Source organism: Colletotrichum orchidophilum, assembly GCF_001831195.1.
Source record: "Colletotrichum orchidophilum strain IMI 309357 chromosome Unknown Scaffold_66.1, whole genome shotgun sequence".
Taxonomy (NCBI): Eukaryota; Fungi; Ascomycota; class Sordariomycetes; order Glomerellales; family Glomerellaceae; genus Colletotrichum; species Colletotrichum orchidophilum.
Genome location: NW_019173022.1, coordinates 96,629 through 124,451, shown reverse-complemented (window position 1 = coordinate 124,451; position 27,823 = coordinate 96,629). Strand labels below are relative to the sequence as shown.

General features: G+C 54.8%; 9 protein-coding genes across 9 annotated transcripts; 6 read left to right on the top strand and 3 right to left on the bottom strand.

The window, feature by feature from the left end:
- Window positions 1-445: 445 nt before the first annotated feature.
- CORC01_08004 (uncharacterized protein) lies at window positions 446-3,285 on the bottom strand (the record flags this gene model as incomplete). Its single annotated transcript, XM_022619639.1, has 2 exons — window positions 446-2,215; window positions 2,272-3,285. 2 exons carry the CDS (start codon window positions 3,283-3,285, stop codon window positions 446-448), a joined length of 2,784 nt encoding a protein of 927 aa, XP_022473843.1.
- A 3,542-nt stretch (window positions 3,286-6,827) lies between these two features.
- Window positions 6,828-7,285, top strand: CORC01_08003 (uncharacterized protein; the record flags this gene model as incomplete). Its single annotated transcript, XM_022619638.1, has 2 exons — window positions 6,828-7,001; window positions 7,130-7,285. The coding sequence occupies 2 exons, from the start codon at window positions 6,828-6,830 to the stop codon at window positions 7,283-7,285; spliced, it is 330 nt and encodes a 109-aa protein (XP_022473842.1).
- Window positions 7,286-9,089: 1,804 nt separating this feature from the next.
- Window positions 9,090-10,038, bottom strand: CORC01_08002 (RNA polymerase II subunit A domain phosphatase SSU72; the record flags this gene model as incomplete). Its single annotated transcript, XM_022619637.1, has 2 exons — window positions 9,090-9,747; window positions 9,896-10,038. The coding sequence occupies 2 exons, from the start codon at window positions 10,036-10,038 to the stop codon at window positions 9,090-9,092; spliced, it is 801 nt and encodes a 266-aa protein (XP_022473841.1).
- A 5,598-nt stretch (window positions 10,039-15,636) lies between these two features.
- CORC01_08001 (SH3 domain-containing protein) lies at window positions 15,637-17,232 on the top strand (the record flags this gene model as incomplete). Its single annotated transcript, XM_022619636.1, has 1 exon — window positions 15,637-17,232. The coding sequence occupies one exon, from the start codon at window positions 15,637-15,639 to the stop codon at window positions 17,230-17,232; it is 1,596 nt and encodes a 531-aa protein (XP_022473840.1).
- A 948-nt stretch (window positions 17,233-18,180) lies between these two features.
- CORC01_08000 (oxidoreductase NAD-binding domain-containing protein) lies at window positions 18,181-19,502 on the top strand (the record flags this gene model as incomplete). The annotated part of the gene is made up of 3 exons (XM_022619635.1): window positions 18,181-18,225; window positions 18,413-18,800; window positions 18,934-19,502. The coding sequence occupies 3 exons, from the start codon at window positions 18,181-18,183 to the stop codon at window positions 19,500-19,502; spliced, it is 1,002 nt and encodes a 333-aa protein (XP_022473839.1).
- Window positions 19,503-19,849: 347 nt separating this feature from the next.
- Window positions 19,850-22,411, bottom strand: CORC01_07999 (PA domain-containing protein; the record flags this gene model as incomplete). Its single annotated transcript, XM_022619634.1, has 4 exons — window positions 19,850-19,959; window positions 20,028-21,059; window positions 21,110-22,016; window positions 22,070-22,411. The coding sequence occupies 4 exons, from the start codon at window positions 22,409-22,411 to the stop codon at window positions 19,850-19,852; spliced, it is 2,391 nt and encodes a 796-aa protein (XP_022473838.1).
- A 653-nt stretch (window positions 22,412-23,064) lies between these two features.
- On the top strand, window positions 23,065-24,090 carry CORC01_07998 (uncharacterized protein; the record flags this gene model as incomplete). The annotated part of the gene is made up of 2 exons (XM_022619633.1): window positions 23,065-23,159; window positions 23,445-24,090. 2 exons carry the CDS (start codon window positions 23,065-23,067, stop codon window positions 24,088-24,090), a joined length of 741 nt encoding a protein of 246 aa, XP_022473837.1.
- A 212-nt stretch (window positions 24,091-24,302) lies between these two features.
- Window positions 24,303-24,692, top strand: CORC01_07997 (uncharacterized protein; the record flags this gene model as incomplete). The annotated part of the gene is made up of 1 exon (XM_022619632.1): window positions 24,303-24,692. A coding segment is annotated over one exon (390 nt), but the record flags the coding sequence as incomplete, so codon positions are not given.
- A 761-nt stretch (window positions 24,693-25,453) lies between these two features.
- Window positions 25,454-27,317, top strand: CORC01_07996 (major facilitator superfamily transporter; the record flags this gene model as incomplete). The annotated part of the gene is made up of 4 exons (XM_022619631.1): window positions 25,454-25,465; window positions 25,543-25,897; window positions 25,947-26,720; window positions 26,776-27,317. 4 exons carry the CDS (start codon window positions 25,454-25,456, stop codon window positions 27,315-27,317), a joined length of 1,683 nt encoding a protein of 560 aa, XP_022473835.1.
- Between the last annotated feature and the right edge of the window lie 506 nt (window positions 27,318-27,823).

The window sequence follows — 27,823 nt, the reverse complement described above, 5'->3', positions numbered from 1 at the left end:
ACGTAAGAAAGAAAACCCTCCGTCAAAGTGTCCTCAGATCCCATTCTCTCATGCTTCGCGTACAAGAACTCCTTGAGAAGAATTAAACGCCCCAAGGTTGTTATGAGACCGAGCAGGCCCCATTCTAAAAAAAAATCAGGTCTGGGGCTGCGTCTGCCCTCCAGTAGCCGTGTGTGTATACATATACGTGAGTAACAAGGAAGGGAAGAGAAGAAGTAGACCTCTTATTCGTCCTCGTCAACGTCTCAAACCTCGCAGAACCCATAAATGGAAGCAAAGCCGCCCCAAGGACAGCAGGGGTATCAAAACTCTCTTTCACTAGTGGAAGAGAGGGTTGTGTTGTCGTTTCAAGATTATGCGCATCCTCGAAAAAGGTTATAGTTGGCGGTGATTCTGCGGCCCTCCAGTGGTCGTAACACTCCAACGCAGGGCCTCGGAAATCAGTTTATGAAAAGTCGTCGTCTCCGTTGTTGGCCATTCGGTCCACGCGCTGGACCAGTTCCTTGGTTTCCCGAGCGATTTCGAAAGCAATTGGCGGCAGGGTCTGCGTCCACATCCTCCACTCGCGATCGTTACGCCCAATGGCACCGACGTCCTGTCCGCGATCAATGTCCATGCCGCGGTCGCTGGCTTCCAAGAGTCGGTCCCGGCAAGCGACGAGTCGGGGAATCATGCCGCCGTTGCCAGATACCTCGGTTTCGGAAATGACCTTGTCGACGACTTCTACGATACCATTAATCTCGGATGTGATCTGGTTGATGGCAGCATCGCTTCGGATAGAGCCGACCAGGTTCTGGATATTCTGAACCAAGATCGCGGTCTGGTCCTCGAGGTAGATCTTGAGGTCCTCAGCCCGGTTGTCTTGCTGTCTCATGCCGTTACCGTAGCCATTGGCTGGCCCATTTTGGTTCATGCCCGCAAAACCACCCATTCCGTTCATACCGTTGGCTCCCCGAGACTGGTTGTAAGCTTCTGCGGATTGGCGTGGGGAGTTGATGGGGCTGTAGGCGGAGGAGTCCATGCTGGTTCGGCCACCACCAAGTCCACGGAACGGTGCTGGTGCTTGTCCCAGTGGCGGCAACGACTCCTGGATTATTGACTCCTGTCTTGAAGCAGTTCTAGGGGAGAAGAAACCGGTCGAGTCAACGGGTGTGATTGTGCCATCATCCTCATCCTCGAGCTCGCCAGCGGGCGTGGATCGAATCTTTGCCACTCGAAGGAGGTCGACAATAGCTGCAACCAGGTGAGTGGCGGCGGCATCAAGCAGAGAAACTGGCGTTATGCCTGCCGACGAAGCAAAGTTTTTGGACGTCGTGATGAGGTGGTTGGCCGTAGAGGAGATCTTGCCCTTGAGCTTGGAACGCTGCTGCATGAGCTCCTCGTTGCTAGCGACCCCCTCGTCGATATCCTTAGTAATGCGGCGAACGCTGACAACAACTTGCTTCATAGCGTCAATGACTGTGTCCGGGTTCTCCGCGCGCGCGCGCTGGAGAAGTTCGTCGATGGCAATCTGGAACTTGGTGACGTGAACATCCTTAACTGCACCTCCGTCCTGTGCAAATCCCTTCTCTCTGATGTACTTCGCGGCATCTTGCTCGACGGTCAGTCCAAGTGAGGAAGCACGCATGCTGCGAAGCTGAGTTTTTGTCCGCGCGTATCGGTTACGCCAGTCGCGAACCTCTGCTTCCAATTGCTCGATCGTCTTCTCCAGCTCCTCCTGCTTTTGCCAGGTTGACCCGCTCTGTTGTGAAAGCAACTTCATTTCACGGAGGAACTCCCGAGCCTCGCGTCGAGCCTCTTCCGTGACCTGTTGCTGCTCCTGTAGGGATTGGCGGAGTTTTTGATTTTCCATCTGCAGCTCCCTGTCCGCGTTGCCGGAATTCATGGCACCCGCAGCTGCACTAGACTGTCGCACTTCGTCCATCTGGTCTCTTAATTGCCGGGACTCGTTGGCGTGTTCATCTCGCATGCGATCCAACTCCTGCTTCAAAGACGCGTTAAGATCTTGAGCCTCCGCGAGCTTGTTCTCCAGGCCGAGACGGAGATCGCCGAATTCCTTCTTCTCCATATTCGCGGCTGTTGACCGTGATCTCTCCCCGTCCAGGACATTGTTCAACTCGTCGTCCTTCTTCTTCATGGCATCCTCCATACCGTCAAGCTTTTCCTGCAGGTCGCGTACTTGAGTTTGGTATTCATCCAAAAGCTTCTTGTCGGCCTGCCATAGCTGTTAACATCTCCACTCGATACGAGATTATTTTGGGTAAAGATCACCTCTGATGCCACCCCGCTCCGCTCCGTGACTTCGCTTCTCTTGCTGCGGTTAGTCGCGGTTCGTTCGAGGCCGAAGGCTTCTTCATCTTCGTTCGGGCTGCCATCATCGTCCTCTTCCACCATTGTACTTTTGTTCGGCACGATCGTGTTGCTTTGGAATTGCTTCTGCATCGGCCGATTGTAGTCGCCATTGGGAGGCATACCCGGGGAGGGAGGCACCCCGTAGGGATCGGGTGGTGGTGGTCCTCCTCTCATGGAACTCGCATCAGAGGGTCGCCTCATCCGACTTTGACTCCGGGGGGGATAGCCATTCCCGTTGACTGTGGCCTGCGAGCGGACCGATACGGGGCTACCCACTCTTGGGATGTCTCCAGCGGCAAAGCGGGGAAACCTCCTCTCCAATTCGCAGAAGACATCAGTCGCCAGATCACGAAATCGCGGGGGGCCAAGAGATGACAGTTTTTGCCTCGCCTGGTTGCGTTTAGGATGGAAGTTGGATTCGGGTAGCAGATAAGGGGGTGGCCCCTGACCGCCAGGACCCGAAGGACGGCGACCGAGAGACTGTCTCCGCAGCAGTTCGTCAAAGACATCGGTACTGAGTTCGAGAAACTGGACAGACGATAAGCGCAACAGCTTGTCGCGAGCCTTATTCGGCGGCGTTGGTTTACCCCCTGAACCGCCATTCAGGTAATTCTTCAAAGCGACATAGTGTTCGCCCAGTATGCCCTCGGCCTGCTCCTCGCGGATGCTCCGTCCGCTCTCGCTCCTCGCATACATGTTGGTGCCATTGCTAGATCGGCCGACAGATGGCGGTGGTGAGGGACCGCCGGCGCTCCGGGGACCGGGGGGGAAAGCACCATTCATCGCCCCGTTGGAGCCTCCTGAATTTGGGGGTGATACGATGTTGCCGCGATTCTTTGCGTACGGGTCGTCGTTAATGTTCGGGTATTTGCCAACAGGCCATTCGCTTCCACCTAGAGAGACAGGTGAGAGGGGCGCATTGCGACCATTCATGGTAGACCTAGACAAGTTTCGTATGCGGCCGTGTTCGCGCGTAAAAGGGCGGCAGGCTGTCGAAAGAACAGAGACGCGGCGCAGCGAACAAAGGGAGGGTCGAGGTCAACGACGAGGTCGAGGTCGAGTATCGGGTCTTTCAATTCGCTCGGGGGCAGCAGTAACAGGACCTCTCTTCCTCCTGGTGCCACACACTCGCCTGACGTGTGACAGAATGCTAATCCAACCAGGTATACGCTCGTACCCAAAACCAAGGCGAAAACCCACTAGCCAACCTAAATACGTATTGTCGCAGGACCTGTTTCTCGCTCTCTGTTTTTGGGGTACGTCGGTTAAAGGTTGGGTGTGCGGACTGGACTGCCTGTGGTTCAGGTCTAAAGATGGGTGGCGGATTTAAAAAAAAAAAAAAAAAGTATTGGAGAAGGTCGAGGAATGTGTCGCAGGATTTTTGTATTGAGATATCGCGGCAGAGGGGCGTGGAAGGAAGAAGGGGGTTCTGGCTTCTCCCGGTCAGTGTCTTTCAGCATCAATGTAAAGACAGACAGCGGATGCGACACGGCATGGCAGGGCGGGATGATGAATGTCGTGGCAAAAGGGGATATTCTGACGAGTGGCGGATGCAGAGAAGCAGTGGGACAAGCTGCAAAGCGGTTAGGTGCAATTGCAGCAGAGACAGGGCGTAGCCGAAATAGAATAAGACAAGGTAGTGTGGAAAGAAAGGTTGAAAGACCAAAGGCAAAGCTGAGGGCAGAGAGCAACGCAGCGCATGCAGCAAAGCAAACGACGTAGAGACGCAGAAAAAGAGCAGAATCCGCGACGGAGGTGGTGAGGCATGAAACGTCGAGGTGACTGGCTGGGATGCCTCGACCAATGGACGGAGCGGAAGAGGAGCTGCTGGGGGTTGGGTAAAAGGAGGGTGAACGGAAGAGTGAGTCCAGTGGATTTTGGGGGAATCTGGGCCACGAACCATCTCGGTCAATGTACTTTTGCGACGTGTTTGCTGTGGAAAGCCACAAGTGGAGGACCCGCGAGTCGCTTAGGCTAAGGTAAGGTACCTAGGCACCATCCGTTAGTAGATAAGGTACTCCGTAGACGCACTGATAAAGGTTGCGGGCAGTAATTGCAGTAATGGTGGACTGCTCTGGGCGCTGGAGCTTGTCCTTAGCGCTGTTCGTAGTTGCTGGAGGGAGGGATGGGGCGCGGGAGGACGAGGAGTCGAGGACGCGCACCTCAAAAAGAATGGGCATGTCCATGGGGTGGTGTGGGTGGGAGGCACGCACGCACACACGGCAACCTTAGTGCAATGGGAAGGGGGCCGCTGCCGGGAAGGGGTAAGGGGGTGGAGGAGGGGAAATGACGCTGGAGAACACAGCCCGCCGTTGTCATGTCTTGATCCTCTTGTAGACTTGTACCCTGGTGTGTCTGGGGCCCTTCGGGGGACTTCCTAGGTATGTACATAGTAAGGTTGGAAGAGACACCCGATCGATGCTGGAGAATGCATCGCGCGGTGCTCTGTACTCTGTACTTGTGAAATTGCCCATGATGATAATGCGACTCTCCACCAGGTTGAGCGATGATCAATCTCTTTTGGGTCACCTCCGGGGATCATGTTGGGGGCCACTCGCTCCAATGCCCACGTCCCGACTCCGTCCACATTGTGTATGATCATTCATGACTTTGACGATCGACGCATAATAGTCACTGGTGGTGATAGCCGGCAGAGCACGGATACTTCGTATGTTATCATCCCGTCCAGCTCTTCGCCCAATGCATATGTATAAGCACAGCCACTGATGCGAAACCATCATCCCGTCCATATGATGGCGCCGTCCCAGCTGATGGAGGGAAGCAGCTCTGATCATCACCGCGCACCAAACACTCGTTTCTTCTTCCACGTTGGAGGGAGAGACAGGAGTTGTCGTCGACGGCCCTCAACCTCAGAGAACAACCCAAACTTGCTAAAGTGATTCGAGTTGAGGTTCCAGGAGTCATGGTCGGGCAGCTCCCACAATGGCACTGGCACAAAGCCAGAAATCGGTCAAAACAAGCTAACCCTGGTGGATACCGGAAGAGAGAAGCCTATCGCCTTGGCTGAAGTATCGTCGTCCTACATGTTGGTTTCCACCTTGGAATGTCCGCGCCGCAGGTTCCCTAGTCCTCATCCATCCCCAGACCAGCTGAAATGGCGGGTACCTAGAGGTTTCCCTAAGTGTGTCCTCCGGCATGATTGGCAAAGTCTGCAAAGGGGATGAGACACAATGATCTTTGAACGAGACAAATTCAAAGACACGGCACGATTCAGGACATACTTTACTCCGGATAGAGTAATGAGCCAGTAGGTATTCATTCAACCTTTGGGAATCAGGTCCTGGACGAGAAATTTGGGGCGTGGATTCCTGATTCCCATCTTGCTGCGCCATCGCTGTCTTAATGGGCAGGTGGGTTTCGCTACCACATTACGCGGGTATTGGCAGGCACAAAATCAGGATCAGGAGCTGTACATCGTTCATCATGAGGGTAACCACAACCACTGCTACTTTGATGTTGTACGTACCGTGCCGGTAGGCTATGAACGATTCGCGGGTTCATCCACAAATCCTATCACCCATTCGGCAGCGGCAAGGAAGTGGTCCTGTCTCTTTTGCAAGACCGTCATTGCCGAAAGACAATTTGTACTTGATGGCTTCTCCCGCATCTTTCAGCTGCACATACCTACGATCCGTACCTAACGTAAACATTCCAACCTGGTGTTTTTGCCCATGTCTCTCCTCCACATCATCATCAGCATCATGATTGGATTCATTCATCTATCCATCTACACACTCCCACGTCCACTGCACATCGACATCTTGTCCTCTTTATTACGGAAAATGGACTTTCAGAAACCAGTCCCCGTTCATATAGCTCTGCAGGCCCAGATCAGAACCAACGCACCCTCCGTCAACCCTGAGCAAATGTCTACCCATGCCGTGATGGCGCGGCCTTTCCACTACCCATTGGTTCATCACACCTGGCGCGCGCTAGCAGCAAAAGTCAAAGGTGGATTTGCTCCAGGGCACAGCCTGTCATTCGACAGTGGCAGTGTCTGTGGGAAATAGGACAAGAATTGGAGACGACGACAAGGGCCTCGCAGAGCTTTGGGCAATGGGCATGGGCATATCCGGACAAGAAACGTGACTTGCGGCTTGCCTCCATCCCCCTGGCCTTACTGACATGGATAGATTTTAAGCATGGTGGAGATGCGATTTGCTTGCATCCTTGCGCAAGGGGGTGCCGGACCCAGCTCGATAATCTACGGTGTAGGTATTGTATCCGTACTCCGTACCCTGTCAAGACCGCGGGATGCTGGCTTATGAGCGTGGCAAGACGAGGCATTAGCTTTCTCTGCAGCCCCTTGACAAGCTGTCACCGTTGCCTGTCGTCCGTCTCTGCGCTTCAGATTCCGCCCTACGCTGCTACGCAAGCGAACGGCCCAGACAACCCCAGACTCTAGGCTCTGCTTTCACCGGCTTCTAAGGCAAGACTCTAAGGCGCGCGTAGCCATGAATGGCAGGAAAATGCGTGCTCAGAAACAGCCCCATCTCGAGGACATGCTTTTCCTTGATGCCGATGAGTGCTCTGCTATCTCATACCTCCAGGACGGGGTGCCCCATGCAGGCACACCGTTCAGCCGCCGCTACCTCTTCTTGTGCCTGGTTCATCTGCCCGGACAACCGGTGCGTAAACCTCGCCGGCCCCCATGCATCGTTTTATTGCACCTAAGATTACATCTCATCTTGCCCGCCCTGCGCTTCCCACTTTGGTTCGACAAACACTTTGCTCACCAGAGTCTCGACTGTTCCAGCCCTCTTGGGACCACGGAGCGGGATCCATTCCTCAAGATCCAGATCCGCAGTTTGGCACCCATCTCGAGGGCGTTGGCCTCCGTCGCTGGCGATGCTCTCAGGCCAGCATCGTTACCGCCGGGATCATCCGGCTGTCAGTGCTTTTCCCCTACTAAACTACACGCATCCTCACGGCAACATTCGAGCACATCCAGATTCGGTAATGGTTGTGCTCACCCTCCCGAGCCAGACGCTCCAGGGTGGGAGATACCCGTTCACGAGGTGAGGGACTTGTGACATTGCAAGGTACCATCTGAGCGCATAAACCCCTCCCGTTGCCCACCCTGAGACGGGAATGAAGCTTAGCCATGCCATCCAACATTCGACGGGCTGAGAAGGCCTCGCCGGATGTTCGTTGAGTTACACGAGTATTCGCGGGTTCGCGTACGCATCCCCGACCGCTCCAAAACTTGCCAGCCCTTGACTGTCCGGTTCATCCGCCTGTAATCTGCTGATGCGTAGGATTTGCCATTTCCCCTCCACCAAGAGCGGCGAGCCCTAGACAGTCTTCGTTGAGATTGGATTCTTGGGGCGCTTGCTATACCGGGAACCAAAATCTGCATGTGGGCCAGAGTTATACCAGCAATGATAACGCCAATGTGTGCGCAAAACGTCGCGCCATATTAGTCAGAAGTTGCCGTCTAGCCGGAAGGCATTTCGACCACTGTTTTACGCGCAGTGACGCAAGCTGACGCCAAAGTCACTTTAGTCCGGTTATCACTCAGTAATGTCGGTAGTGCTCTCGGTTAACTACCAGGAGGCTATAGCCGGAAAAGGCTTCTAGAAGGCAGTGTCTTCAACGCAACGTCACGGTCCGTGGCACAGTCTAGACTCTAATGAATCTCACAAATCTCACGGGCCAATATTCTTCCCACACCCGGTACGGATAGCCCCAGAGATGGAAAAGCCGCAGGGCTGCCGTTGGCACCGAGTTCTCATGGTGGAAAGGGAGGGAGCCCCCGGCACGTTCCAGCAAGACACACACGACACTCCCACATCGTAAAGGCCACGACGGGATATTCAAGCTTCGTGAAACTTGCCCCGACTAAGGCTAGCTCGAAACATGGCCTCCATAGCTTAAAGGGGCCCAACGGCAACGGCACGCGGACGTGACTGAACTCTCGAGAGTTCCGAGCCGTGAACCTCCTCGCTCGGCCAGAAGCACAACGAGGCAAAATTGGGTTCGGCACGGCTTGTTCATTCCAAAGCAGGATTTGTGATTTTAGTGGCATCTTTACTTCATAGTTCGTCTGCGTGTGGGGGCGGGTATACTCTCCCGAAACTCTCTTTCCGGCTGAAGTTGGCTCTCGATGCAAGCCCCATTCATCTGTCCTCATGAATCGCGTCCATGACACGGCCAAGTGAACACCGTCTCATCCATCATTGGCGGAGCCGCATCTGCAAAAATCTCTCGTCGCCTCCTACTGCGATCTCGGCTAAGGCTTCCCTTCCGTGCGTTTGCATGCGAATGCCATGTGCCCGTTCCACCACTTCAACGCTGCTTCTTCTACTTCCTTCGTCTGATGGTCGTCCTGGCAGGTCTGGTTCATACATAAAACTGAAGCTCCATCTCCCCACGACTTGTAATTCGTTTCGGGAATCCTGGCCTCGCATCATCCTGCCTTGTGATAAATGATAGAGAGCCGCCGGGGAGCCGTGCCGATCAGCAACGAGGCGCACCGTAACCTCCTCACAATCTTTAGCCACGACTTCCTTGTCCTCTCCCGTGCGCCGGGATCGTGATCGGCGTAGCCGTGCTGCCCTGGAGTGAAACACCAGTATCCCGTAGGGTTCCGAGCTCCACACTGGCGAACACAGCGTGGCCTTATACTGCAGCGCCCGCAGGTTCTCATCTTGACTGCGAGAGCATGTGTTTCCCACCGCTCTCATATATGCCGCCGGAACTCCGTCCAACACGACTCAAAACCAAGCCAGAGTCCATACAGCCGGCAAGTGCGGCCACCGATCCTGCCACGCGGCCAGGATATCCGGCACCCTCTCATCGAAGCTCGCCCGACTCGACGCGCTGCCGCTATCAAATGTAGCCGCGCCCACCGCCTCGCGCTCCTCGGTGGCAGCTGCGTTGAGGGCGTTGGCCAGGTCCAGGATGGCGCGCCCGCCGACGCTGGCCTCCTCGTGGTTATCCTTGATGTCGACGTTGATGACGTGGACAGGGCGGTTGAGCGGGCTACCACGGTTCATCAGGTCGTCGATGACGGCGTCCCAGCAGCGCTCCTCGCAGGTGATGACGATATCAACAATGCCGCCCTCAACGCCGACGCTGCCACGGTCTTCGGTATGGGTGAGACGCGGCATGCCGACCTGCCAGTCCTGCCAGCGCTCGGGGCCCCATTTGACGTGCCTGTTGCGGTCGACCATGTTAAGGACGCCATTGGCCCGGTAGAGACGCGTATCCTTGGACTCGAGCTCCTTGAAGATGGAGTCGTAGGACGTCTTGTTGAACTGGTATACGTTGGGTTGGGTGATTGACGGGCCCGGGAGGCGGACAAGGGAGCCGGTGCCGAAGGAGATTACGGGATAGTTTGCCTGTGCGAGGCGGAGGTGGGAGACCATTGATCTGTTGGGGGGACAGCGTCAACCTTGGAACTCATGAACTTGTTTTTGGCTTGGCCATGGACATGTGCGGGCATTTCGCGGTATACGGAGGAAGCTTAATTGATACTCGACTGGGGGATGGGGTATGACAGAGTTTTGTCTTATCGTACCTGTTCTGGTTACTCGCACAAACCGTACAAAACTTGAGCTTGAAGTCGCCGGAGCCAGCATCGCCATTAGTGGGTGCCGTCGAGGTTGCTCCAGCAGTCGCAGTCGCAGCTTGCGCCGCGCCTGTGCCGTTCGCAATCTCCATGGCTGCGACGATGTTTTATGGCGATGTGAAGTGACGACGAGTGTGGGGCAGCTTGGTAGGTACTAGGTAGGTAGAACGGGAGCTCCACGACGTGGAAGTGGATTGGTTCAGCGGGTGAGACAGTCAAATGGATGGATGCTTATGGGAAAACGTGGGGCCGCAAATGGTCAAAACAGAATGGGAATGTTTAAGTCAGCAAGAAAAATCAGAAGGGAAAAAAAAAAATTAATTGAGTTGCGAGGGCCGTCGCCTCCGTTTGTCGAAATCGGTCGTTGAACGAGGGAATCTGATCTGTGTCTCCGAATTAGCCAAAAAAATCCAGGCACTAAGTAGATGCGCAGAGGCAGAAGAAGTGTTTGAGCGCGATTTCAGACAAAGCGTATAAGGTAATAAAGTGTCTCAACATGGGGAATTTAGACAGCTCCAATAAAAAAAATCTCATCATGCAAGGCTCAAAGGACGGCTATAATTTTTGCTCGTCGCGAGTTATTTCTCACCTTTGGTATGATCTGATCAAAGTTGATCAGCGTTTTTTCCCCCCATCTTCTGCCTTGCCTCCTCGGAGCTCTGACAGAGTCTATTTAACCTCCAATGATGTCGGTCGTGGCTGTTGAGAGCTCCAAGCCCGATGCTGAATTTTGCTGTGAAAGAATAAAAAACTGACCCGGCGGCAATGACGTTCCATCTTTTTGAGTGATGAACGGATAGCTCGCTATCGGCTCAACGTCGGGCCTTGCAAGCAGGGCATGGCGGGGCGCCGCTTTGGCCTCAGGCTGTCAATCCAGGCAGTATTCCTGCCTGAGGCTCATCAAAGCCGGAAGCGCCGTCTTGAGGTGAGGTGCTTCACAGACCAAAACGGCCCAACTCACGTGGCTGGTTGCGATGGGCGAGCATGATTGGCTGTTAGGCGCTCACATACTCTGAAACAGACGACACTTTCGAGGGCACCAATCAGCACGACTCCGACATCCCAATTGCAGCTGCCGTGCATGGCGCACATATCCAGAAATAGAATAGCCAATGAGTACAGAGACATCTGATGGCGTTGGAAGCTCAGCCAAAAGGGGGACCAGGCCAAAGTTTGGGAAAAGGTTCCAAAAGGCGTTGGTTTGAGACAGCTGTTCGCTCTCCACCGAACGTAGGTCACGCGTGGGAGGAAAAGTCATTGGCAGCTTGATTCGCCTCTAGCAAAGCACAGCGATCGCATGCGAAATGGCGTCTCGTGCTCGAAGGATCCACGGGCTAGACCTCTCCCGGGAACTTGCAGTCGGCCCATCCACTGTATGCTGCGGTGCTAGTAACCCATGGAAGCGAGCAGCAGACTGGGTCTAATCATCGGAGGAATATCTGTCTCTCGGCGTCCGGGTTGGCAGGTGGCCTGTGATTCCGTCCGTCCCAGGTGTTATGCTGCTCCCAGCTTAATGCAGCGCTTGCACTTCCCGCTCGCCCTAGGCCCAGTCAGGCTGTGCATCACTATTCCACTGCAGCGTCGCTTGCGCTGCTGGCTGTGCTGCATCCTGCTGGTGTCCAGATGCTTCCCAAGTTTGACGGGCAGCGGTCCAACATCAAGTTGGCTGCATCCCGGCAAAGGATGAGATTTGCTGATGAGTTGTGAATCGCCTTACCCTTCTCTCGCCCATCCTTGATTACAACAGTTCCATTGTGCTATTGGAACCATCGGTGACCGCTGTTTCGCACGTGGCCGCCGACAGCGAAAAGCTGCAGCCGCTGCTAAAGCGTCGAGGATTTACCTACAGGAGCCCGCCGATCAGCGTTCGAGTTTCGCCATCGTTCGTAGTTCGTACCCATTCCCACCCGGCACCCTGGTGGCTGAGGTTGATACCACAATTTCGACCAAAGCCATCCGTCGGCTTGCGAGCTGCCCCACGGTTCGCACTGATGATCGGGTGATGCAGCTAACTAGATAGCGCTTGGCTAAACAAAAGCTCTTTGTTTGTGCTTCAGGCTGTCCGTCCACTGTGGGGGGAAAGACTGCACAGATCCAGCACTCGGTGCCATCTTGATGTTGAAGTCCAAGTCCAAGTCCCTGGGCACATCGACGCAAATCGCGATGGGGGCAACGCGGTGTTCATTATCGATCTTTTGTTGCTGTCATCTTTTGGTCTGGCCATGTCTGTTCGCGCAATACTGGGATGAGCGAGCAGCAGTCAGGGCCCCCAGCAGGTGTATTCAAAGATTCCCACTGTTACGGTTCGGGCTAAAGAGCGAGACTGATGACAGTGGACGGCCGTTTCTGGATACTTTGTGATTTGCGCCAGGGACGTCCTCGCTAATCAGCTGTGGGCCGGCCGCTGTCTGACCTTGGTGCGACCTGATTGGGAATCTGCGCCGGCCAATGCTGGAGCACCCAATATTGGTTTATTGATGACAGCCCGGCCAAAGACCAAGAATAGCATCTGGCACCGCTTGTGCCTTGTTCGAAGCTTCTTCCTTCTGTATTTGGTGAAGATTCTAGGCCGTTGCCGGGGAGAAGAGTGGGCAAAACTTGAGCATACGGATACTGCGAAAGGGTTCCAATCCAGATATCCAGCATTGGCCATTCAGATACGGACGATCCCCTGTTTGCTGCCTGCTTCTCCGTTCCGTGTAGGCCGGACTACACAGTGGATATCACGGTAAGTCGGGCCGGAGGTGAAAGCAGTCCTTTGCCAGATTTCTGCTGGACAGGACCGGAGAGCACGGGCGGCTCTGTGAGATTTAAGTTTACGCTGTAGACGAGATTTCCTGGGGAGGAGACATCCAGTGATTCGTATCTAACGCGCGGACGGCCATCATGGTGTCAGGTATGCCTAATGAGAGGGGGGTGGTCTGAACTACGGACGATCAAGGAAATTGGCTGTTTGTGGATAAGAGAGCAGTTGCGAAGCAGTGCGAAGCGGCGGCCGGCACATGGCCACGCGGGGAAGAGGTCAGCTCAACGTCGTTGGTGTGCATTTCGGTCGATACAGTCTGGTACCTGGGTTGTAACCGAACCCGCGACGAACGCGTAGGCAAAGCCATCGACAGGGAAGAAGGTGTGAGGCGGACCGAGGGATCCCCTTGAGTTGACGATGGGACCGTTGGAAAAGGGCAACGTGAGGTGCGTAATAAGTCCTGAATCTGATGAATGAACAGCAGGCTCGTAGGAGTCCAGAATCCTCACGACGGATGGACTGAAGTCATCGACTGCCAGACAAATGCAAAATACGGCGGGAATATGAGAACCCGCCTGTGGCAACGGCTGCAAGCAGAGGTGAGCATCTGTGAGGCAGTACGGATTACGGATACAAGGTACCTCATCTTAGTTCCACTGGCAACCCTACGAAGGTACCGTGGGTTCTGCGCAGCGGTGGAGGGCGTATTCGTACACAGACGGGGGACACGAATTCCCCGTACTCTGCCAATGCTAGTGAGCATGTGTGTGTGTGGACATTGTAAACAGGTACGAATATCCGTAGGCGTTGCCTTGGGGCGTGTTGAGGTTTGCGGTCTTGGCGTTACCATGTTGGACCAGACGGACCCCTGCAAAGAGCTGCACAGCATTTGGAGACCGTGGAGCTGTTACTGTTTTTCTAACAAGTCTCCAGAATATGGTACCCATGTGAGTTGGGATTTCCATTGGTAGAGTTGAGCGCAAAGAGCATTCCTTCCGGCTGGGCCAGTCGGCGGCAGAGCTGGCAGATGCAGTAAGTTCCAGTACACGCCTGCCGATTGCAGAGGACAGAGGTGAGACGTTGTTGGCGCTGACTCGATTCGGGGCGTCTCTCGTTCTGGCATCTGCTGGCTACTGTGTCACTGTGTTCAAGTTTCTTTGAGAGAGTTCGCCGCCAAAATTAATATCGATCCGGATTCAGGCTTCAGCCCCCTCTCTTCCTCTCTCGCACCCGGCTCTGCCCTGCCTTGTCTGACGCGACGTTCTGAACCTGCTGCTGTCGCTGCTCTCTTGTTCCCGCTTGGTGTCAGTTGTTTACTGCTGCGTGGCCTGCATCGCTTGTCCCTCTCTCCTCAATTGTCGGACCTCACTGGAAGCTCATCAGCCTCTTCGTCTCACGCATCTCCCTCCTCCCACCACTGTATTGTCCCCTTCTGTCTGTCTCTCCTCCATTCTCCCGCTCTCGGTTTCTTACTCACGCCCGCTGTTGTGCTGGCCTTTGTCTCTCCTCCCCTCCCCTTCCCTCCTGACGCTTTCCCCTCCTTCTTACCCCCCTCTATCAACCACCCCTCCACCCCCCCTTCCCGCCAGCTCCAACTGCACACAGCCAGTAGGATCACTGCGCGACGCGCTTAGAAGCAGCAAGGTGCAGTCCCAGTGCGTTGGGGGTCGATGGTCGATTGTCGGTGTCCAGTGTCTGTTCTTCGTCGCTATTCAAGATCCAAACTCAAAAGTAGCTGGAGATAGTGGAAGGGGTAAGTGGTCCGCTCACTTCCTGGTGGCTACCGTTAGAAAAGGCTCTTCTAAGTTCTGTTGCTTTGGCTTGGCTGCTCACTGACCTAGTTGGCCCTACCAAAAGAAACCCCACGAAGACGAAGTTTTCCATACAGCTTCGGTACTTCAAGGTTGTGTAATCCCTCGACAGACACCTGAGGTAGCTGGGTACATGTACTCATTAGTCGCAGTCCAGCGTGGGTCACGTCCAGTCCCATCTGTGCTCACTGCTGCATCGTCTGGTGCGAGCGAAAAGAGGCACGGCCGCTTCTAGCTTTCTGGGTGCGGCACTCTGTTCCCTGCTGCCTACCTACAGATACCTTCCATACCAGACGACTTTCTTTTGGAGTACCTACCTTACCTCGCGCACGCATATTCCAATATACCTTTTTTATTCCCTTTCCTGCTGGCACCCTAAGGTACCTTGCCTCACAATCCAACCACCAACCAGGGCGGCACCAGCAGAAGCGACGGGACAATTGGAACTCTCTTTCCGCAGCGCAGCAGCTGCCCAGCACAAGAGCACCAGGGCAGCGCCGGCGACCTGAACCTAAACGAACTATTCCCAACCTCACTTCTTCCTCTCTTCCTCCTCTTCCCATCTTCTTCTCTTTCCACCGCTCCCCCCTCCCCCCCCATCGCTCTGCCCACCCTGTGCTCTTCTTTCTTCCATCTTCCTTGTTGTCGTAACCCCCGAGCGATCCCGCGAGCCGATCCCATTGCTCGTCCGCTCCCGGCCTTAAGTTCTTGACGCTCCTTATTCGATTTCCAGCCCTCAGCGTCGCGTGCGACGACTTTCGTTTTGCGACACCTTGCGAGCAAGTCCGCTTGCTGTTGCTCCGCCTTCTTTTCAACCCGACTCTGTCTGTTCGTCTTCGCCTCGCTCGAAACTGCGCTTCACACAGTCTGCCTGCCGCGTGCATAGCCTAACCCGCTCCGACTCGGCGCAGCAGAACTCACGATAACACTTGCGCAAACCCTCAAAATCTATGCCTTGGTGGCCCCGACACTAGCTTTTGCCAATACAACTCCCAATTCACTTTCGCCAACGAGCGCGGTCGACGGTATCGCTGAGCGCTCGGCTTGCTTGGTGGCACACGAGGCCGTAGGATCCGCGAATCGGGTGCCTATCATCCTTACGCTGGCTTCTCAACGATTGCGATAATCTCAGAATGACCACACTCTTGTCCCAGAGCTCCTCGCCCGCGACATCCCCACCTGCAGCTGCCTCTCCCTCCACCAACCCGAATCACCCCTCACTACCGCCACTAATAACATCACCACCCAGCCGTCGCTCGACCGCACCGAGACCAATGTCGCACGCTTCCAAGAATCGCTTGTCGCAGTACTCGACGGGCTCAGTCCCGTCGCGGTCGCGACCGCCTTCTCACGTATTTCCAATGTTTCCTTCGAGCCTTTCCTACACCCTGGTGCGCGATTTCGCATATCCAATTATGCATCCCATGCATTATGGCCCCCCGCCAGAGCCGTCGCATCCTGCTTCTGGCCTCAGCACTCCCCTCAGCGAGTCTCGTCGTCTCTCTGATCCTCCCGCTGCCTGGGAAACGAAAATGACGTGGGATACTGGATCATGGGGACCCGAAGGCTTTGGCAAGGCCCACGATCTGCCACCCATGGAATTTCGGGATGGCCCACCCTGGAGTGAAGATGAGGATTTGGCGAGCCCTGTTGTCAGCTCCAGGCACCGAAAGCACAAATCTTCCGCAGCAGCCCTTGGCGGAACCGCAAGATTGAGAAATTCTCGCGACGAAGCCAACGACATGTTGCACCCGGCACACTACGAACAACGGGAACGCGGTTACTACGTCGGAACCAGCGGTGATGGCAGCGAACGATACTACTTGAACCAAGGAGGGGAAGCGAATGGACCTGGCGGAGAATATGTCACCTACCCTCCCGGCGATGCACGGCATTCCAGCCACGCATACCAGCTGGGTGACTTACCCCCGCGGCAGTACGCCGAGCATGAGACCTATTCTGACGCTTCGAGTTCCGCGTCCTCTCCAGGTTTCCGCGGTGATGACCAGTCACGATACTCCCGGGACTACCAGTTCACCATCACGTCTCCTGACGAAGAAATGCACGGCAAAGCCGTTGCACTTTTTGACTTTGAGAGAGAGAACGAAAATGAATTGCCTTTGCTGGAAGGTCAGATCATATGGGTCTCCTATCGCCACGGCCAAGGCTGGCTTGTAGCCGAGGACCCGAAAACTCAGGAGAGTGGACTCGTTCCCGAAGAGTACGTTCGTCTGCTACGAGATATAGAAGGCGGAATGAATAGTCTTACCGGCAATCTTGGTGAGGGCTCTACATCGCCGAACGATGTTGGAACACCGACACAGGCGGAACATCACCCCCAGGGTCATACACCGACAGGAAGCCAATCCTCTTCCAACGGATATCACCAACCTGTGGTCTCGACGTTCTCCACGTCCAGCAAGGACTTGGACCCGTACCCTACACAGCAGCTTGGCATCCAGTCCGGCCAACCCCCTCCACAGGTGGTGCACTACCACGGCCAGAGAGGTGGCAGCCAGGCCAACACGCCAACTCTGGCCTCGCACCAGGATATCGGCATGATGCGACGGGGCAGTCAGGACACAACGGCGAAGAAGACGGACTCTCAAGTCAGCCCCTTGACGGAGGCGACGACAGAGAGTAAGCTAGTGGATCGATCGAGCACACCCAAAGCAACAAACCCCACCGAGAAGCCTGCAGACCCCGATGCCATGGACACAGAGCGGTGATGAGAGACGGTCAGGAAGCATAGACTCATGTCGGACTTCCGAGTCTAGGCTTCTTCTTGCCTGACAGGTTCTTTTCTCCTCTGGGAACCTGTCACGAATCATGTACTATGAGGAACGTTAGGGAGGAGCGTTTCTGGTTTCGGTTTGACGATCAAGAGGCGTATAGTTGTTATTTTTCGGGAGACATAAAGAGAGGAGCCCCTGGTCGGTCGCTTTCAGCATGTAACTTGGATGATGGAAAATATTATGATCAAGGCCTGGTGGAGGGACGCATCAATGTTCAAAAACGAGGATGAAAGACGGCAAGGTTCGCCATTTGAATGCCCGGGACCTCGTTAGATCCTGTTGAAGATGGGAGGAGTTCTATCTTATTTTTAAGTCCTCAGCGATTGAAGCTGTTGGCTTGTATATAATCACCGGGGTGAACCCCCTACTGCCTCCCCCCGGGGAACGTCAAGAAATGTTTCTTCGGCATGATGCTTCTTGTTGATTGTGTTGTGGATCCTTCTGTCAACTCCCGTCGTCCAAAGCGGAAGACTTACAACGGCTTAGGTACCGGTATTCTTCTCAACATCCACACCCGATTGCACCTCGCCAGTGCGCAGTGGAATGGCGTAATTGGCACTGAGCCTCTTTGAGCATGTTGTTGGTTCTGCTTAGAAATGCACATCGGGGATTCCAACATGCTGGCCGCTTACTGTACCTACCTCTCGGCCAGTTCGGCGGGGATCGGGCACGGAAAGAGTAGCTCACGTGACATTTTACGTCATGCACTGCTCCCGGTGAAAGCTTTCCATGGCGGGCTTCGAGCTCTGTTGCGAGTCTTGGATACCTAAGCTCTCCCAGCCAAAACATCCTTGGTGCATTCCGAGTTAACACCAAATTTTGCTTCTTGACGCAGTCAATTACCCTTCCTCAGACCCTGAAATTCCCAATTGAACCAACACAATGTTTGCCCGAACTGCTTTCAGGGCCGCGCAACCCCTTAAGTTGGTAAGATAACTGTTGATGACGCCGTTTCTCTCTCTCCTCCGGCTGCGCGCGGAGCGTTTCCCCGACTACATCACACCACCACGGCAACATCACAACCCCTTGCCCCCAGCCTCAAAAGACGCGCATGATCACTCTCAATCCTCTCGAAATGATGAGCACCTGAAAGCTGACGTAAATTCCGTACTAGCAAGCCCGCCGCTACGCTACCGAGCCGGCCGCCAAGGGCAGTAGCTCCAATACGGCGCTCTACGCCGGCGCCGCGGCCGCCGTTGCGGGCGGCGCTTACTACTTCCTTGCTGGCTCCTCTCCGGCGGCCCAGAAGGCCGAGGCCAAGGTCAAGGAGGCCGTCGGCGCGGCGCCCAAGAAGGCCCTCACGGGTGGCGATCAAGGGTTCGTGTCGCTCAAGCTCGAGGACTCGGAGATTATCAACCACAACACCAAGAAGCTCCGCTTCAAGCTGCCCGAAGACGACATGGTTTCTGGTTTGGATGTTGCCAGCGCCATCTTGACCAAGTACAAGGGCCCCGAGGACGAGAAGCCTACGCTGAGGCCTTATACTCCTACCAGCGATGAGGGTTAGTCTATTCTGTCTACATCTTTGTAACCCCCCTCCCCTTTTGTCTTGACGCGGTGATGAGATGTTACCAGCGAGCAACGATGTGACGTGAGAGAGAGAGAGAGAGTCCCCTGAGACTAAAGAAATGACAGACGCCAAGGGCTACCTCGAGCTCATTGTCAAAAAATACCCCAACGGCCCCATGTCGACGCACCTACACGACTTGACCCCCGGCCAGCGCCTCGACTTTAAGGGCCCGCTTCCCAAGTACCCCTGGTCGCCCAACAAGCACGAGCACATCGCCCTCGTGGCCGGCGGCACGGGCATTGCCCCTATGTACCAGCTCACGCGCGCCATCTTCAACAACCCCGAGGACAAGACCAAGGTGACGCTCGTGTTTGGCAACGTCACCGAGGAGGACATCCTTCTCAAGAAGGAGCTTGCCGAGCTTGAGAACACGTACCCGCAGCGCTTCCGCGCCTTTTACGTGCTGGACAAGCCGCCCAAGGAGTGGGCTGGTAACAAGGGCTACATTACCAAGGAGCTGCTGAAGCAGGTTCTCCCCGAGCCCAAGAGCGACAACATCAAGGTTTTTGTCTGCGGTCCTCCTGGGCTGATGAATGCCGTTTCGGGTAACAAGAAGAGCCCCCAGGACCAGGGCGAGCTTGTTGGTGTTCTCAAGGAGCTGGGATACTCTCCCGACCAGGTCTACAAGTTCTAGAGTATCTCTTCTCTTGTTTTTAGTGAGAGCGTCAGGAGAGGAAATTTCTTCCTATTGTATGAATAGCCAAGGCGATAGACGCATAAATTCCTCGATAAATACTAGCGATTTGCGCTTATTACCATGGGAGAGACCAAAATCATGTGTCCGATGATTGCATGATGTCCCAACGAATTTTGTGAATGTTTCACTAAGTGATTAATTGTACTACTAGAGAACTACATTACTCTAGTTTCTGCCTATATACTATGGATGGAATCTGACAAAAATGTCTTGCCATTTATTCAACAATATACTCATTGCTTGTGTCGAGATGGCACATAGGCTGCTGTCATCCAAACCCGAGCTCAAAGACTCTTGGTGGCAGAGGCAATACACTCGTTGATAATGCCAGTCCACTTGAGTGCGTTGTTGAAGTCCTTGGCTTCGATGCTTTCCTGCAGACCAGGGAAGACGGCTATCATCGAGGTTAGTATCAATCCCAACTACCAAGAGGATACAACCACAGGGAATAAATAAACTTACCTCCAGAGTATCCGGTCCACAGACCAGGCGCGAAGACGACATGCTTGAACCAAGAGCGACCGTCCAGGCCGCCAGGGTACAAAAAGTTGCGCTCAAAGCCCTTGTAGGACCTATTGACCCAGACAAAGGCCAAGGCGAGCTTGACCTTGCGGTATAGGTTCCACCAGGGGATATCGCCGTACTTGAGCTCCCAGTCAACGAAGCCGGCCGTGGCATCGAGCTTCACCGTCTTCTCACGCAGAGCAGCGATGGATGTGCGGAGGATCTGCAGCGACGTACGGAACTGCGAGAGGGATCCCTTGGCGTCAGCGTCGGCTACGGCCACGGCGGCGCGTATCCGGAAAAGCTCCTCCTCGTCCGAGGCGTGCTCGGCGGTGGCCGTGAGCTTGGCCTCGACCTGGTCGACGTAGCCAGTGAGCGCGTCTGCGTAGTCGGTGGCGTTGAAGCGGATCACGGGCACGTTGGTGAGCTCTGCGACGACGAGGCCGAGGATCTGGGCCATTGTGCGGTGGTAGATGAAGCCCGGGTCGCCAAACTCCTTCATCCAGTGGAAGGAGTCGTAGTTGGAGTGGTACTGGTAGACGACGTCTTCGTTCTCGCCGCCGAAGCCAAAGTCGAGCGAGGGGATGCCCGCAAAGTCCTGGAAGGCGGTGAAGTCGGAGCCGGAGCCCATGGTTCTGATGGTGCCGTCCCAAACGTCGCTGACCGTCTGGCCTGGCACGGTCTGGTTCGGCGAGGGGACCAGCTGGGTGACCTCGCGGAGGACGCGGTGGAGAAGAGGCGCGGCGGAGGGGTTGAAGTTGGGGCCGCGGACACCGACATCGACGTTGATGTAGGCGACCGAGGCCTCGGAGAGCCAGGGTAGGTACTCCTCCACCCACTCGGTGCTGCCGATCAGGGAGTACTCTTCGCCGTCCCAGCTGGCGAAGACAATAGTGCGAGTGGGCTTCCAGCCGCTAGCGATGGCGACGCCGACGCCGCGAATAACCTCGTTCAGGACGGCGGAGCCACTGTTGGGGTCACCAGCGCCACCTGCGTCGTGTTAGTACTTGGATCGTCTTCTAGTACAGAAGCCAACTTACCAGCAATCCATGCATCGCGGTGGTTGCCGACGACAACGACCTCGTTGGGAATGGTACCGTTGACGATGCCGATAACGTTCCACAAAGGCGTGGTGGTGTAGTTTTGCTCATTATAGAGGTTCAGTACCACGTTGTCGGGAGTCGGGCCGATGTTGTACTCGACACCCTTGTACTTGAGTCCGAGGTTCCTGTTCCAGTACTTGTTGAAATCCTTGACGGAGGGACCGTGGCCGTTGAGAGCCTTCAGAATAGGAAGGGCATCAGCGTAAGAGATAGGGATAGATGGGATAGACGGCGTCGCGTCGTCGACGGGAGCACGAGGCACGCCGGGCTTGGAGGGATAGCCGGGGGTGGATGGGTCACCGGGGCGCTGGGAGAGGAACTGGGCGCTCCCGCGCTGAACAGCGCTCGGGTGACGGGCAGGGCCGTTGGGGTAAGCCTCATATCCATTCTCCTCGGTCACCTTGCCGTCATCGCCAGGGTCGCTGTAGAGAAGAGCGCCAATGGCGCCTAGCTCCTGAGCGCGCTTGATCTTCAGGCCACGGAAGATGCCGCCGTACTTGGCGATGACGATTTTGCCCTCGAGGCTGACGTTGGCCTTGATGAGGTCTTCGTAGTCCTGGTACGTGCCGTAGTTGACAAAGACGAAAGATCCTGTGACATTGCCGCTGGCAGAGTAGCCGTGGAAAGTCGGCACCCGGTCCTCCAAGCCCGAAGAGGGGTCTTCATCGAGGACATCCTCCTCAAGAGCAGCCTTGAACTCTACCGTCCAGGTAGACTCTTCGTCCTCCTTGGTCTTTGAGAGCAGGGAGAGACTGTGATCGATGGGGTAATTCAGGTAGACGTCGTATGACACGATCTCCGATTGCACGCCCCAGGAATCCCACTTTTGTTTGGTCCACAAAGCCTGTTACACCTTGTAAGATAGTGTTGCCTTGATATCTACTGTGAGAGAGTTACCTGAGAGTAGTTTTGACCCGCCAGATGGGGACCAGCAGTGTAATATCTGCTCCATTCCTCGGCCTTCTCAGACGAGGGGACTTCAAAGAGGATCTTTTGCACTTCCTCGTGGGTAATGGGGGCGCTATTGACGCTGTTCGTCCAGGACCAGCCGTGGTGGTGGTGGCCATGGTGACGAGGAGGCTCGTCTATGAAGAGCGCAACTACGAAGAAAATGGACCAAAAGACGAGGATGGACGAGAGCGCAACGGTGCAGAAGCGGCGTAGGACATGGTTCGGGTACCTGCGGCGCGTATCACCAATGTAGACATTGGTGATAAGCGGCGTTCGCTCATTAGACATTTTGTCGTCGGATCGCTTTCTAATTTGAGTCAGCGTGAATGTATCAAAAGCATGCTCGCTTCATGCGTTGATAGCTCATTGACGAGCGGTTCGACGATGAGGTGAATGATGTGATGTAGGTAGGAGTGTGAGACGCGGAAGCACGTGTGGCTGACGAAGACGGTTGCATCATCCCGTCGCCGCCAGCCACACCAAGCTGAAGTACGTTCTCACTAAGCTACTCTACCTAGTTACTCACGGTAACAGAGGAAAACGACTTACTCTAGCGCCATCTTGCAACACGGAATCCAAAAACGTCGCCAACATTTATCTCTGCGCCTTTTGCCAGAGATGTAGTTGAAACAGAGTTGAAGTTGCTACGAGCATTGCGTGCTTCGTCGATGTTATCAGCATCAGCGTGGTTTTGCCAATCAGCTGCCGCCGCCTGGTGATTCCTCCACTGACACTGGCAACCGCAGACGTGATTGCGCAGCTCTGCTAAACGCTGGATCTCCTTCCTGATTTAGGCGTTCAGGCGAGGGGGAACGTGAGCGGGTCATCGGCGCCTCGGTGCCGAATTTTTGGCAAAACCCGGACTCAAGATAGGCGGCGATAACAAATCTTTCAAGGAGAATTCGGAGGGGCTTTCCGCACATTGCATCGACGGCCCCAGCATGCCGTCCCGTGACGCCGCATCGGCCGTCTCATATTCCGCCGATAGCAGTGCAGGCCGAAGCTTAAACATAAAATCAGTCGTCACGGTCAACGTGTTAGATCTTCTTATCTAAGCTTTGGCTAAAGAGCGCCTTTGCCGCTTTTCTCGGATTGGAGTCAAGAGGCGCCCTCTTCCGGTGGCTGCGTGTGTCGGCCAACGTCGGTGATCACGCAATTGATTGGGTGGATGTCGTCCAATCAGTCCTTTTCAGTACGCTGCCTGTCAACCACCACTCTCCGAATCAGGCTTCTTTCTACCTTACGTGCTTACCCAATTAAATCAGACATATCTTTTTCGTTTTTTGCAGTGTATCTCGTATGGCGGTGTGCTGTCTCGCAGCTTTCAGGACGTGTGTCTTGGGATAGGCATATTCGGATTTGCTGCCAGTGCTTCGCTGGCGCTGGAAGCAGATGATCGCCCTGTCCGGACGGCTCGTGATGATGATTCAGCTTTGTCGCACTTGCCCCGACATTCGGCCCCGGCGTCGGCCAAGTCGGCCAAATGCCGCCAGGAAAAGACAACCCCCCACCGGGCACGATTAGACGTTATGGCAATTCATGGCAATTGCGGGGGCGGTGGCTTCGCGCTCCAGCACTGTAACGAATTTTTTTTTTTCGTTCCATCTTTTTTGGTTTTGAGGCGGCGGAGGAGCACCACCATCAGCTTCTTCGGCTGCACCAACCGGCTACAGCGAGAACCCCTGCCCTCCTCCGTGCCCGTGCTAGCCGTTGCATCTCGCACACCCTCACCGACTTCTACTCCCAAGCCTCTGCCGACAACGGATGGCCTTTTCCTGCGGTCTTTCAAGCATTACGCCGGCCCTGTCCACTTCGATGCTCCCTGCCACTACCTTAGCACACTGCTTATCCTCCCGATCTTCCGCCCGCTGCCGTACCGCCTGGACCAGGCCAACGTCCTTTCACTTCAGCAACAGGGAGATGCGATGGAGTCGGCTTGCAGCGCATTGCTCCTTGGACAAGTCTAAAGCCGAGAATAGGAGACACGGGGCACCGCTCAAGCCGAACCAGCGTCCCCTTGGTAATAACACTTGATCGTTTCCGAGACACACGACGTCCGCGGTCATCCCATCTTGCTCATCATCGTAATGCACCTCGTTGGCCACTTTTGCTCGCGTCTCGCGCTCGCCTCCGCTATCCCTCACGGCAGAGCTGATGCGCTAGGATATCGCAAGTCGCTCTGCCCATACCTCTAGCGCTGATTTGCCTTGCCAAGCCAGTCCTGCGACAAGCGGGAATTCCCATCTCCAAGGCTCCATCTACTCCCCGGGAGGCATGGCCGTCCAAGGCCCCATTCTCCAATTCGCGGTGGTTAGCCCCGTGGCCCCTTCACAAACAAAGCGCCGTCGGCCAGTCATCGACTAGAAAACTTCCGTCAGCAGAGGAGCGGGGATCGGCGCAGGTTGGGGGGAAAATTGAGTCTGGTCCCCTTCGACGCCGGATCGTTGCACCCTTCACGGGAACTCTACCACGAAATGCATGTCCACGCTATTCCCTGCCCGGCGCAGTGCAGCCGCAAGCCTGCAGTTGGAAAGTGGATCAATGCCAATGGTTTTTTGCTTGCGCTTGACGAACCGTCTTTTTCTTCCTTCCGCTACCACTGTTCTCGTGACTCTTTCTCTCCTTCCCCAATTCTCCAATAAACTTTTCTCGGTTTAAAGAAGGTGGTAGCCGCCTCCGGTTCTTACGTTTCGCCATTGCCTTTGGCATTATTGTTGCCAAGTTGCATAGCAGATCGCACCGTATCCGCACCCCGCTGCTTTTCCTTCGACACTTGCTTCGCGTCCTAGTCCCAATTCATCTGCTCAGAAGTCGAAGTCGAATTATAACCTCGCAAATTCAAGCTGCAAGGCTCCGATAGATAGTCTCAGCAAGACATACTCCCTCCTTCCAGCGTCACAATGACAAAACCGACGAAGCCAAAGTTGCCCGCGAAGCAGCTTGCCATTCTGGGTAAGGCAACCTCACTTTTCAGAACATGTCTAGGCGCCTGTTTTTTCCTATTTCTTTTTTTACTGCGCTTGCAAAAAATCCGATAGTACGGGTGACAATCAGAGCCTGGCAAGTGCCAAGGAACCACGTGTATCAATTGCCGAGCAACTTGGAGTTCATTCGACGGGAGGGTTGTGGCTACCGTGGGATCGTCCTGTAGCTGGACTACAAGGTTATAGACGATTGGAAATTTGCGTGTTCTCGCCATGTTGCCGCCATTCTGTCTTTAGACACACGTATTCCAAACCTGCCTCGAAATGCGACTCTAGCATGTTCTTGATCCTTCAAGCTGCCTGATCAATGTGAACCGATGAGGTCCACAACATCACCAAGACGAAAATGGTCCAGCACGTACAAGAGCTGCAACAAAGATGGACGCAGATTTGATATCAACTCGGCTCAGGATGCGGTCCGACACCTCATGACAGGCATCCTTCATCTTTATTCTAGACTCTGATGCTAATGAGATCACAGCCGTTGCGCGGTTCGCGGAGCCCCTCGCCCTCACATCCGTTTTCCCATACCTCCCAGAGATGATTCGCAGTTTCGGCATTGAACAGAACGATGTCGCAAAATGGGCTGGTATCACGTCCGCTGTGTTCTCACTCTCTCAAAGTGTTACCGCCGTGCCGTGGGGCAGAGCCTCTGATCGATTTGGAAGGAAGCCAACAATCATTGTCGGCCTGATTTCGACAATGTTCTTCTTCTGTGTCTGGGGTATATCAACGAGTCTGCCCATGGCAATCACCGTGAGAGCTATTCTCGGAAGTGGCAACGGAAATGGTATGTTGACTAATTTGTATCTCACGTTTGAGTGCTGACAATGGTTTAGTTGGAATTATTCGTACCATGGTCGCAGAGATGGTGCCAGAAAAGGAGCTGCAACCCCGAGCTTTTTCGATTATGCCTCTTATCTGGTCTGTTGGCTCGATCTTCGGCCCGGCATTTGGCGGATTCTTCGCCAGACCCGCCGACCGCTTCCCTACAGTCTTTGGTGACAGCTGGTTTTTTAAGGCGTATCCGTTTGCCCTGCCCAATTTCATAGCTGCGGTATTCTTCTTCATCTCAGTAACCACCGCTACTCTGTTCCTCAAGGAGACGCTTGAGAGCAAGCGCCACAAACCCGACTGGGGACTGCTTATGGGCGAGCGTATCACCCGCTCATTCCGCCGCTCTCATTCTCACCACCACCACCATGCTGGGGCCAGACGCACGTCGTTTGTTGATGGAGAGGCTACAGCACCCTTGGTACCTCACAAGACTCCTCCAACCCACCCGGTCGAGGACAATAAGACCCTGGAGGCACCAAGCATGAGGGAGGTTTTCACAGCCCAGACGAGTATTAACCTGCTCTGCTACACCTTCCTCGCCCTTCACTCCGTGGCCTTTGACCAGGTTCTCCCCGTGTTCCTTAACTACCCCAAGCAGGAGCATACCCCGGAGAACACGAATCTACCATTCCAATTTTCTGGTGGTTTTGGTCTCGACTCTGGCCGCATCGGCACCATTTTCACCATCTATGGCATCACCTGCGGCGTGATCCAATTCTTCGTCTTCCCGCCTCTCTGCAATTACTTTGGTGTCCTGCGCTGTTTCCGCGCGTGCGGTGCGTATACTTGGTTTTCCTGTGGACGCCACGTTCAAACTGACAATTTCTTCAGCCTTTACGTTTCCCATCGTCTACATCCTGGCCCCCTATGTGGTCCTTTTTGAGAGCACTGCTGGACGTTACACCGCTCTCTTGATCGTCATGTTCGTCAAAGCCTGTGCCGTCATCATCGGCTTCCCGTGCATGACTATCCTCCTGACCAATTCGGCCTCTTCGCTCCGTATCCTGGGTACCCTCAACGGCTTCGCTACCATGTTCAGCGGTTTCGGCCGTGCTTTCGGTCCCGCGGTTGCCGGCGCTGCTTTCAGCTGGGGCGTTGCCAGAGGTTATGTAATCACCGCGTACTGGTTCCTCGCGCTCACGGCCATCATTGGCGCCATCCCCATCTACATGCTGGTCGACTACGATGCTCTGACCCAGACCCCCGACATTAGCGATGACGAGGAGGAGAGCGTCAGCGACGAGGGTTACGCCAGCGATGGCAGTGTCGTTGCTTCGGGCAGCGGAAATGTCACCTCAAACGAGACGGCGCCGTTGCTGAGTGCGAAGAATGGGGTACCAGGCTACGATTCCGTCAGTACTTCCCGGTCTTAGAGTAGCTATCCTCTGAAGACGGACATGATACTTTCATGCTTCTTTAAGCGTGTACCTGACGTTTCAACGAGAACGACAAAAACGAAACGCATATATGAGATTCACGGCCAGCTCTTTCGAGGATTCAACTTGTTACTGGCATTGGTTTGTTGTTTCCTGTCTTTGTGGCATATCTGGGTTCATCATTGCCTGGCGTCTAGCATCGCAGGTTGAGTAACGGCTTGTTCTGTGCTTATCAGTCGGGCATTCATTTGGGTCATTGTAGTCGGTTATCAAAAGCATCATTTGTCTGTTTCGTTGTCATTGGCACTTGGATATATCTACATGAGCATTATTCTCTTCAAGTAGACGATTCGATCCGATTATAAGAGCTTAATATCAAGTCTTTGTCAATGGGCGTCTCTACTCATGAAATCTAGCTGTCGAGGATCGTGAGAGTAGCGAGCCTGCGCCTACACATCTCTGTGGACCTGCTGGCTGGAGGCAGATGAGCCTGCGCAAATAGA